This window comes from Papio anubis, chromosome 6, assembly GCF_008728515.1.
Source record: "Papio anubis isolate 15944 chromosome 6, Panubis1.0, whole genome shotgun sequence".
NCBI lineage: Eukaryota > Metazoa > Chordata > Mammalia > Primates > Cercopithecidae > Papio > Papio anubis.
Window position 1 is genome coordinate 65,557,160 of NC_044981.1, and position 12,277 is coordinate 65,569,436.

General features: G+C 36.0%; 1 protein-coding gene across 2 annotated transcripts in view; it reads right to left on the bottom strand.

Moving 5' to 3' along the window:
• The window catches only part of COL9A1 (collagen type IX alpha 1 chain), a 99,762-nt gene that overhangs the window by 52,231 nt on the left and 35,254 nt on the right, over window positions 1-12,277 (bottom strand). For both annotated transcript variants that reach the window (XM_003897790.5, XM_003897791.4), the window contains 8 exons: window positions 9,984-10,037; window positions 9,315-9,350; window positions 7,387-7,410; window positions 6,962-7,015; window positions 5,622-5,675; window positions 4,931-4,963; window positions 4,102-4,158; window positions 2,034-2,087 (listed from right to left, as the gene is read on the bottom strand). In XM_003897790.5, the coding sequence (XP_003897839.2) occupies window positions 2,034-2,087; window positions 4,102-4,158; window positions 4,931-4,963; window positions 5,622-5,675; window positions 6,962-7,015; window positions 7,387-7,410; window positions 9,315-9,350; window positions 9,984-10,037 (366 nt within the window). The remainder of the gene's footprint in view (window positions 1-2,033; window positions 2,088-4,101; window positions 4,159-4,930; window positions 4,964-5,621; window positions 5,676-6,961; window positions 7,016-7,386; window positions 7,411-9,314; window positions 9,351-9,983; window positions 10,038-12,277) is intronic.

Below are 12,277 nucleotides of genomic sequence, written 5' to 3' on the forward strand. Positions count from 1 at the left end.
AAGTTAAATGACAAATTTAAGAGTAGCAATTTATTATCATTTCACTATGATTTTTGCATAAGTATTGACCTGCTGTATAATGTCACTAATACCACATTTTAATTATTGAAATTTTACTATTCATTCCTATATTCATAAACAGTTTTTAAGATCTTCATTAACTAATTTGTAGGGTAAAATTCAAGACAAATTTGTGAATTTGAATCCAAACTTCAGGCCTCCAAGCTCTTACCATTCTGTTTTCAGTTTCAGTTCAGTCTATCTGCTCACCCTTTCAAGGTTCATTCTGCAATGAGCTATGGCCATCCTATTGATTTTCAAAGACATCACTTACACTTTCAAGTGACACTAAAATGTAAAATAAAGAAATTTTCAACAACTTTCTAAGTAAATATTGGCCAATTACTTGACATGCCAAAAAAAATTGTAGGTTTTCCACTGAACACGAAACCAAATTTGAGAATCTAGATAATTAACCTGTTTAAATATTAAAAAGACCAGTTTCATGTGAAAAGTGGAAAGGCATCTGGATTAACAGCTCCATCTCCAAATCCTGTGGGATGGGGAGTGAAAGTTCTCCAAAGGAAAGCATCACCAAAAGAAGGAGAAAAGGATACAAATATCAAAAATAACAGAAGTCTACTACATCAGCTTTACTGCATAGAATACCTCATGAATATCTTTTGATGTAATTTAATATTTGTACACACTTGTTTTTTGTAGTTAACCAATACTCTATTATTATATTATATGGCTATGACATATTTAATTTAGTCCCCTGTGCTTGGACTTTTTTTTTTTTTTTTTTTTTTTTTTTTTTTGGTTTCCGTGCCCCCAGTGCTCAGAATAACTATAGTACATAGCAGGTACTTTATATTTGTTAAAACTTTTAATGACAATTTTTAAGATTCAGTGGAAGAATGATCACACAGAGAAATTTCCAAAGCATTCGGGTTTTTTTCCTATTTTCTCCAATTTGATATTGGGAACCCAGCTGTTATATTTCAGATAAATAAAATGCCTTAACTATCACAGCCTATGTAATAAAAGACTTTAAAAATAAATGTCCAAACTGTAATAGGGTACAGAAAATTGGTCTATTTATCCTGATTATTTGAGGCTATTTAACAGACTGATTTTTAGCTAAGAAGTTCAAGCATATTAATGCCTGAAGACATTGATAAATTGCCCCTTCAGTTCTTGACTTCCAAAGAAAAGACTCGTCTTCTGTCACTACCCAATAAAGGGGTAGAAGGACATCGTCAACAAAGTCAAGAGGACTTGCATTAATAAGAACTACTTGACTTTGTAAAATATTATCAAATTTACCGAGACAAAACGTACTATGCAGGAAGTCAAATTCTTAGATACTTAAAGATGACTTACACTAGTAGTTGAAAAAAAGGGCAAATAGGTGACCTTGCTTTAAATCTCAGCCTTGGTTTTTCTGCAGGGCATGCCAGCTGCAATGCAAATTGTGCTGTGGATTCTATTTCTATCCAGATAATAACATAAGTTATTACTAATCTTCCACTTACTCAAAATCTAGGTTATATTGAAACGAGGTCAGAAATAAATAGATAAATTGTTTCAGAACTTGAGATGAGAAGCTATAAGCCAATTACCAACTTCTCTGTTTGCTAGTCTCAGCAACACTTGTCATAAAATTTTACAAATGTCATAAAATTTTGTCTGGTGAAGTGGAACAACTATCTGAATAATGTTGGACTATCATAGCATCAAGGAAAAAAGCTGAGTGTGATTGATTTGAAAAGAAAAGAAAAGGTAGTGACACAGGAAAAAAATGAAAATGTCTGGTGCCTTATTTGTAAGTGTTTTTTGTAAATAAACAACTTTAGAATATGATGTTTAGTCAAATATTGATGCATCTGCTTAGAACTTATCAACCATTATTTGAAACAGAAGGGCAAAATATCATGGTTCATTATTTACTATAATTCCTAATTTCTTACAATGAAAGTGACCAATAACTCCTAATCACAATTTATCCACTAAATACCCATTCTCCTTACCTTGTGTCCTTGTCTTCCTGGTTCACCAATTTCTCCTTTAGCCCCTTTATGACCCTAACAAATGCAAAATAAATAATTGTCCTGAGTTTGGTACAGAAAGTGATCAGAAGGCTCATAAAGTGATCCTGCTTCCCTAAATCAGTGCCAATGTATTACTAAGAAATGGTTGTGTCACAAAGAAAATCAGTGCCTTGAATGACCTTAACAGCACCATGACTGCCGTATATAATTAATATCAGTTTTACTTAATAGAAAAACACTGCTCTAGAACAACAGACTCTTCATTACCTAGTCATTGATACCTGCCTGTTATTTCCTAGTCCCTGTTTCTCCAACTTCCTCACACAGGTTAGGAGCATTAAGTCTTCTCTAGTTCTGGGAACTTAACCTTTCAGAAGTGACAGCCTTGACCAAGCTCAGCTGGCTATCCCCTGCCCTCTGAAGGCTGCTCTGAAAACCTTTCGGCCTCCTCCATTCCCACCCCCTTCCTGGTGGTGGAGGAAGGGCTGGTATAAGTGGACTTTCTCTGATGCACAACCTTCTGTCTCTTTCTGTGTACTTTTTGTTTGTTTGTTTGTTTGTTTGTTTGTTTGTTTGTTTGATATGGAGCTTCGCTCTTGTTGCCCAGGCTGGAGTGCAATGGCATGACCTCTGCTCACCGCAACCTCTCCTCCTGGGTTCAAGCAATTCTCCTGCCTCAGCCCCCCCAGTAGTTGGATTACAGGTGTGTGCCCCTATGCCTGGCTAATTTTGTATTTTTAGTAGAGACAGGGTTTCTCCATGTTGGTCAGGCTGGCCTTGAACTCCCAACCTCAGGTGATCCACCCGCCTCAGCCTCCTAAAGTGCTGGGATTACAGGCGTGAGCCACCGCGCCCAGCCTACTGTGTACAATGTTTAAGTGCAAAGGGAAAGCAATAAAGGGCAGTGGGTGAAAGCTGCATTGCATGAAAAGAAGATCCCTGTCTTTTCTTGTCAGGCCACCTGTCCTAAGCATGTGTGTGCTTTGGGTAGTAACAGGAGACAAAACTGTGAGACAAGCATCCCAAAATGAAAACTGTCGGAACTTTCACCCCTCAAAGAAGTCTTTTTGCAAAATAGGACACCTGTCCAGGCCTGAATCTTCTGCAGTTGAGGGAACCCACCAAAACTACCCTTAGAAAAACCCTAATGGAAAATCAGTGCCTTGGGGCCTTTCAGTTCACAGCAGAGCTCCATTGGTCTGGAATGTCTCAAAATCACTTTAGACTCAGAGACTAGAGAGAGAGAAAGCCATTTATCCCCAGAATGTGGTATGTATTTGTTTGTATGGAAAATTTTCAAGTAATTATGATGGCAGACAGAGAAAAATACTTTTGGAAAGTCTCTTTTCCTGACTATTTTGGGCAGTTTTTCAAATTTTTTTTAACTAAAAGTTTTCAAATACATTATGTACACAGTCCCCTCCAACTGCCCCACCACTCACTATCTCCCTTAATAGGAAGCACTTTTTTTTTTTTTTTTTTTTGAGACAAGGTCTCATTCCACCACCCAGGCTGGAGTGCAGTGGCACAATCACAGCTCATTGCAACCTTGACTTCTCCAGCTCAAGTGATCCTCCCACCTCAGCCTCCTGAGTAGCCAGGACCACAAGTGCACGCCACCATGCCTAGCTAATTTTTTATTTTCTGTAGAGATAGGAGTCTCCCGCTGTTGTCCCGGCTGGTCTCAAACTCCCGGGTTTAAGCAATCCTCCCACCTTGGCCTCCCAAAGTTCTAGGATTACAGGCATGAGCCACTACACTCAGCCAGGAAGCAAACGTCTGAATCTTAATTTGGTGTTCTAAAGTCTCTCAGTCCAATGCATTTTATTGGTATTTCTCCCTGAACTAGAAAGCCATCCTATGACTAAACATCCATGTCTTGGTAGGAATACATGTCAAGAGCAGCTGGAATTGCTAGGATTGAATAAGCACTACTTGCCTGATCCATCCAAGTGAGGTCACTGCACCAGGAAGGTTAATGCTTAAAGTAAAGGCTCCATTTTATCTGTGGATAATACTCTTAAAATACTGGAAGTTTTTCTCTTACCCTCATGCCTGGTAGGCCTGGATATCCTGAGCGACCTGGTGGACAGGCATTGGGACACTGCCAGGGAGAGAGAGAACAAAGAGAAAGAAAGACAGGTAGAGTGCATAAACTAGGACTCCCGCTTTGTGACAAAGTCTTTTTTTAAGGGATTCCAGTTACAGAACTCCATTGCAATAATATTCGTTAAATAATTTTAACACCCCTTTCCTTCTTATTATTATTATTTCACATTTAAAGCCAGAAATATTTCTAACTAACAGAAAAGTGTAAAGAATATAATACCCTCCCCCATGAATCTATCATCCAGATTTAATAAATGTTAATATTTTGCAATATTTATTTCAAATCTAATTTATTAAAGAAAATATGTTTACAGATAACCTATTGTACCATGACAGGATTCATTTCCCCTTCCCATTCCACTAGACTAGCCACATCCTGAGGTTCACGTCTCCCATCAAAGAGGCCAACATTGCATGTAGTGCACATTACCACCATCATTGGACTGTTACTCTATGAGCAAAACAGATCCTAGAGGAAGTTATTTGAATTCTATCTCTTTAAAACCTGGATGCTCTAGTGAAAAGCATGTCTTAGTCATAAAGTAAAAAGATTATAGAAGAACAAAGATACATCTATAATGAAAAATTATTAGTCTGAATAGATGCAAGCCAGTAGTCCACTAGTGTTACAGACCGCTCTGCCATCTGAGTGAAAGGAAAACACGGACACATAGTATATTCCAGGGAGATCTTTTAAAGAAAACTCATCTGCAGACTATATGGCCTTTGAATTAAAACTATATTTTGTTCAAAGGAAAGCATCTTACCAATGGATCTCCATCATGAAAGCCAATTGTTCCCTAAAGTAAATAAAATATTAAGGTTCAGAATACAATTAAATAATGAATTCAAACATACTAATAATACAAAGCTCATCAGGCAAGAATATAAAATATATTTGTTTAATAAAATACAAGAAACAAATAGGAGCAGATAATTTGCTAATATTCTAAAATCCTGACTCATGGGCATGTTCTCTTTGGAGAGTCATGAATTGCAGTAGATTATTTCTGGGAAGGCATTGAAGGGAAATGAAATAAGAGGCAAAATAGAAAATGTGGGGAACTCTGAATTACAAATAAAAATATGAATTATCTTCTATTTAAACTCCTATTCTTTATATTTTTCTTACTATGAAAACCTTTTTAAAAACTAGTTCATTTGAAAATGCTTCCTTTATGTATCTAAGTTTTGAGCATTTGAGACGTCACAACTGCCAAAGACTCCAAAAGTAATGAGTAAGATATGCCCTGTAAAAACCACCTTTTAAATTATTGTGATTCCTCTACTTCTTGCCCTAAAAAGAACCATGCCCTGAGTGCAGGAAAAATTTGATAGCCATTTTGGAAATTTGGGGCAACGACTCAATTAATAGGAACTTCCATTTTGGGTTCTTAGATTTTTTTTCCAACCCTGACTCTCAGACACGAAGAGAAATTCAAGTTGCAAATAACTTACACTGGGTCCTGGGGGGCCAGGGGGGCCAGGTCGTCCTCTTCTCCCAGGGTCACCCTAAGTTATTTGAAAATTGTGACATAGTGGTTATACATGTGTCAAAACACAGTACATAAAAACAGTGAGGCATGAGAGAATGGTATTACTGGAAACCCCCACCGAGCTCAGCCATGCGTAGACCTGCCACCAAAATCGATGGGTGGCCCATAATCCAATTAGTACTACAAAATGAGAATAATAAAGGCATTCCAGTCTCACCGAGGTAATAAAACAAGTCAGAGAGAGGCTAGGGGAAAAAGCAAAGCCAATTCTTCTCTATAGGACGAACATTTTATCTACTCTGAAAACAAATTGGAAACACTACTTATTTTTCTAGTTGATTTACAGAGGACCCAGAGCAACCTATACGGCTAGTGCCATCCTGCTAACCAGTGCAAAAGAAGGCTTGCACTCAGTCTGAAGCTGCGAAATGGAAGTTAATCGCTGCAGTGCCTGACTCTTGCTAGTGCTGTTCACCCACAATCTATCACTTGGTCCATCACTGCACCTCTTGCAATGGGTCAAAAAATCAAAGAAAGCTACATCGAAGTAAACCGTTCAGATGAAAATGGGTTCCAATTACTCTTAACATCCAATGTTTACTCTTGGCACATTTTCCTTCTTGATGTTCTGCCATAAAAAGTCGGAAGTACCTCACAATTATTTTAACTTTACAATCATTTCATATTCATTCATTTCTTCACTAAATAAATTTGCAAACAGTGAGCACATGTAGAGGAACAAACAAGGTATATGATACATGGCCCCTTCCCACAGTGAGTTTACAATTACCCACCTTCACATAACATCACTATGTCAACGTTTTTGAAATGTTTACTTAATATCAATATGAAGCATTTTATATGAGACATTTTTTATGAAGTCCAGCTCTTTAATGTTAAAAGTTAAATTTTGTTGGCTGAATTATAACTTAATGATCCTAACATAAATATACATGGTAATAATTTTAGGCTATTCACTTTTATTTCATGCAGAGAGCCTAATACAAAAGCCTCTAGACTCCAGTCCTGGCTGAGAGTCTGTAAAATGAGGACGACACTCTCTTACTTGACAATCTGGAAGTTGGGAAGAAGAGTTTAGCCGAAAAATTTAGGAAAAAATTAAAATCACTCTGCAAAAAATATTATTATTCCTGGTCCACACCAATATTATAAACTGGAATGAAATTAATCTGCCATGTTTTGGTTCGCAAGTGGAAATGTACAGTTAGGGTAATTTGCTTTCCCAGGTAACATCTTCTATTAAATCAGCAAAGGTCTATCAAAGTGCACTGTGGTACTCACAACAGGTCCCACACGGCCAAGCTCTCCAGGGAGTCCTGCTGTCCCAGGAGGACCCTGAAGGCAACAAATCAAAGCAAATGGTCATTTATGAATATTTTTACAATCTATCATACATGATATCAAATATGATAAATAATAGAATTACATTTCTGTATTAGCTTTGGTTTCCAGTGACACAATCACTCATTTGACCAAACTTCAATTATTTAAGACAAAGCAGAAATTTCCTAAATTAATAAGCGTTTTGTTTAGCAGAATAAGAGTGTTATCCTTAGTAACCACCCAAGATCTTGTAGGTAGAACACTATAAACACCACTGAGTAGACTGTTAGTAGGAGAATAAGGTGGGGATTTGAGAAATAGGACATTTTTATAGACTTAGGCTGCTTTTTTATAGTAAAAATAAATGATGAAGTGATACTTACAGGGGGTCCAGGAATACCACGGCCCTAAAAGAGTACAATAAAAATGTTTACAGCATGATGTTTATACTTAGTATAAATATGAATGTAGACATAACTCAGCTAAAATAAACCATAAACTCTATTACTAAAAATGATGCTCATTCTAAAGAAAGTACTGAATAAAGAAAAGCAAACACGGCTCTGCTTTAAAGGAAGCAGAAGCTTATTTCAGCTCCTCAAACATTCCTTTGATGTCTACGCTAACTGGGATTTTTCCAAATATTTTTTTAAGGAAATCAAAGTAAAGAAGCCTTCCATGCCTGCCCTCAGGAGAACTTACCGTAACTCACAAAGAGGTGCATCACAACGGGAGAGTTTACAGATTTTATTCATTCGTAGCGTTTTATAGGAAACCTACATTAAAAGCATTCTAGTTCTACAATCTACAAGAAATTATGTTTAGAAGTTCCCCAAACAAACTTTCAGCACAGAGAGGCAGGGACAAAAAAGGGTCAGAAACACACCTCCCTTTCGAAAGGTTAGGCTATATTTTCAGACACTAAATCCAGTAGATATCGAAAATAAAATGGTGTCACTCCTGAAGTAACCTACAATGGGACGCTAATTTAATGTGTTATATCTGATTTTTAAGCTAGTCATTCTATTTTATTATTCACATTTATATCTCTTTAGCAACACCAAACTTTATACAACCAAGGACTGAACCACATCTTATTCATCTTCCTAGCCCCAACTCCTAGCACAGGGCCTAGCATATAACAAAATCTAATAATATGCTTGTTGAAATTAAAACTGAATATCAGCCGCCTAGATCTCCATTCTCTCTCTTTAATTTCCAAGTTCAATTTTTTCCCCTTGGGATTTCTCATTATTCTTTTCTCTCCTACTTTGGCTAGAATAGCTTTTATTCACAGCTGTCTGTGATATGATATTCATGTTAGCTTTTCATTCCAGACTTGCTTTTCTAAAATATGCGTATACCAAGCATCCCATGGAATCAATGCACTGATAATGATATTATTATTTCTAATTAGTTGGGCAGGCAAAACAAGCAAGAACTTCACATGGCCAGTATGTTTTAATAATCGGTGGGATTTTAAAAGGCATTGCTGGAAAAATGACTCCAGTTTGAACACTTTAATACATAGGCCAATTCAGGAAATAAGTGTTATGCTTGAAAACACCCAAGTCATCAATAAGTTATTTCATTATCAGAAACCTAGATGTTCAACAAATTTCACTAAACAAAAAAGGCATCTCTGTAAGATGTTGAGATTAAGAGCTGAGTTGAAAAATATGGGCGAAAGGCCAACAAGCTGTTCACTTCTGAAAATAGGCTTATAACAGAAAAGATGACATGCTGAAATATGGTAAAGAAAATAGCACAAATAGGAAAACAGAAGAAAAAATACAGATTAATGACAAGAGTAAAAGTGGAACAAAGAGCACAGTAGATAGGAAAAGCAGCCTAAGAACCTAGTCCTCTTATATGTACAAATAACACAAACCTGCCACACTGTGCAAATGTAGAAAAAGACTAGTCAAAGAATCAGGCAAGTGATAATATCTGTTTAGTTGATATTTCCTTAGAGATAAAACCAGCTGTGAAGAATGTGGTGTGATACCATGGTCTAAACATTGAATACTTAGATTTGCTCTTGTTATGCAAGAAGTGTTTTCTATCATTGCAGGTAAAGAGGGAATTGTCTACTGGAAAATACCACCTACAAATAGAATAGATATTTTCTACTGTACATTCAAACTTCTCTAAAATTTTTCCACTCACAGTAGGAATGCTTACCATACCAGATGTCATCAACTTATTTGTCATGTATATTATGCAGAAAACTACACCTAAAGATTTCACAATGGCAGAATTTTACCTAAAGATAAGACATTTTCAATTCTGTAGCTTTACTTTTACTTACTGGAAATCCACGAGATCCAGGCACACCAGGTTCTCCCTAAAAATAAAAATAGTTTCATTGTACTGACCTTTCATAACATGAATATGTAATCATGAAAACTGCATAAATATTGAAAGCATTAAAACACCCCATTATGGTGTTTTTATTTTTTTTTAATTTCCAACTTTTATGTTCAGGGGTACATGTACAGGATATGCAGGTTTGTTACATAGGTAAACAGGTACCATGGTGGTTTGCTGCACAGATCAACCCCATCGCCCAGGTATTAAGCCTAGCATCCATTGGCTAGTCTTCCTGATGCTCTCCCTCCACCCACCCTCTATTTTCTGACAGGTCCCTGTGTGTGTTGTTCCCCTCCATGTGTCCACGTGTTCTTTTTATTCAGTTCCCCCTTATAAGTGAGAACATGCGGTATTTGGTTTTCTGTTCTGCATTAGTTTGCTGAAAATAATGGCTTCTAGCTCCATCCATGTCCCTGCAAAGGACATGATCTTATTCCTTTTTATGGCTGCATAGTATTCCACATCATAGTGTTTTTAAACGCAATTTTAGTTGAACAAGTGCATTTTAGATGCTTCATCACTTAATGTTAGTTGGCTTGCAAACACTACAATAAAAATATACTTCCGCATTTTCGTACTAGCAATTAATACCAGATGGCTAACTTACCTTTTGTCCCTTTGGCCCAACGGAGCCAGGGGATCCATCAGGTCCTGTTAATCCCTAACAGAGCAAGACAATGATGTTAGAATTATCATAACATCCTTAGGCAAACCACTAAGTAGAAAACTTTCATTTTATTTATTAATCATCTACAGGATGGTTACATATGTATGATGCAAATATTTATAACAAAATAACCTTACTATAGTCTTACTCAAAAGTAAAGATTAACACAAGGTCTACGTGTTGTGGTTATTTCTTATTGATAAGTTGTATCATATTCCTAACTTCTTGCTAATTGCATTGTTTATCACAGGGTTCAATAATTTAGTGTTTTTTGTCTCTGCTTTGAAAAAAAAAATGCAACATAGCAATTACAATGCTGTAACAGCTAAGACTGGTAGGTCTTGGTTCTGTTATTTACTCAGGTTTATCTACCTCCTTTACTTCATTTATGAAACAAAAATACTATGTATCTCTCTACAGGACAAAAATCTGTGTCTACATTATGACAATGTCTTGGAAGTCAATAAAATATTTCCTCAATAGGAATTAAACAGAAACAATTTCATTATTGCCTTATAGCCACTAACAGGCCCCTAGCCATCTTCTAGCAATGACAATTGCTTATCAAAGAATATTAATTCTTAAAGTAGAAACATTTGAAAGCATACATGTTTCTACATTATTTTTCTTAGTAAAAATAGCTATAATTAAGTATATACGTTCATGTATGCCACTCGGTATGTAAAATTTAAGCCTATTATTATAAATCACATTTATAATTATCATATTTAATACTAAAGCAGTTATTAAACACATATTCTAAATATTCTCATTTTCCCTACTAGTACTTACTTTATCATCATCCTCAACATAAAACATGTATTAAAGAATGATAATATCACGTGTATACAAGAATTTCCACATTTGGTAAAGATACATTTCTACTTTTAATTTTTTTCTTTGCTCTTTGACACTTTTGGATGCTGTCATTTACAATGTAATCTTGAAATTATACCTTCCTAAAGATAAACATGATATATATGTGTGTACATATACATACATGCCTATATAAGTATCTTATAAACCCTTTCTATTATCAAGATTTTGAAGAAGACCCAAACAATATTAATTGAGAGAGGGATCTCTTGAAAAATATGAAAGTCGTACTTAAAAATGGATGACCAAAATTCATAGTTAGTCTGTCATGGTCCGAATAAACATCCATAAAATTTCTTCACATAATTCATATAGAAAACTAGTTCACTGGCTACCATTTTTACATTTCTCTACATTAATTAATTTTCCTAACAATGTCACAGAGTGAATCAAAGCAAGTAGAAAAAAATGAGTTGAAAATGTTAATTACTGGAAATTTACCAAAGAAGAAAAATATTAAACACACACAAAAGAACTTCTGACAGACTGCCTTTGATTTTCAATAGCCCTAGTCTAATTACAACACTGTAATTTGGGAACAAACCTCAACGTTATTAATTGCTAAGCACCTATGGTAATGAAATGTTTGCTTTGGCATTTCACAAACAAACCATACATCCAGGAGCACTCTCTGGACGCACATATGGCATGTAAATTTTATAAACCTCTGGGCATATTTAACGAATTGAACCTCTGACTCTCAGTTACTGCATTAAACCCTCCAAAGACTAATTCTGGTCAACTTTCATACACACAATCAACTAACACTCTTCAACCTGTGACTGGAATAACTGACAAGATTGGAGGACAGTTACTATAAAGCAGAACCAAGTAAATAGTGGGATAACCTGGAAGCTGTCTTCAGGTTATTTCATATTAAAAACATCCTCCATAAGACATGCTAAACTATGTCAATCACTGGAAAGTTCTCTGAACTAAGTTGAAAATGGATTCTGGTGTCAGATGTTACAGTGACACATGTTATGAAATAACTATGCAGAAAACCATAAGCTCCATGAGGACAAGAATCACACGTCCATTACAGTTCTAACATGTTGCCCTGGCGTCTAACCACTCACGACATGATTACTGCATACAATAAGTTTAAGGAGGCCTTCCAAGTGGAAGGATATTACACTTGTTCCTCCACATCATCTTTGTATTCAGCTCAAATCCTGATCCTACCACTTGGCAGCTGTGGAATCATGGGCAAGGTCCCTAACTGCACAGTGTTCTAGATGCTGTTCCTCATAGAGAAAAGGTCCTACAAACAAACAAACCAAAATCTAGGTATTAACCACAGCACTGTATTTCTTGTCCTCATCACATTTCTTCAATGACTGAATATTTGCACCTAC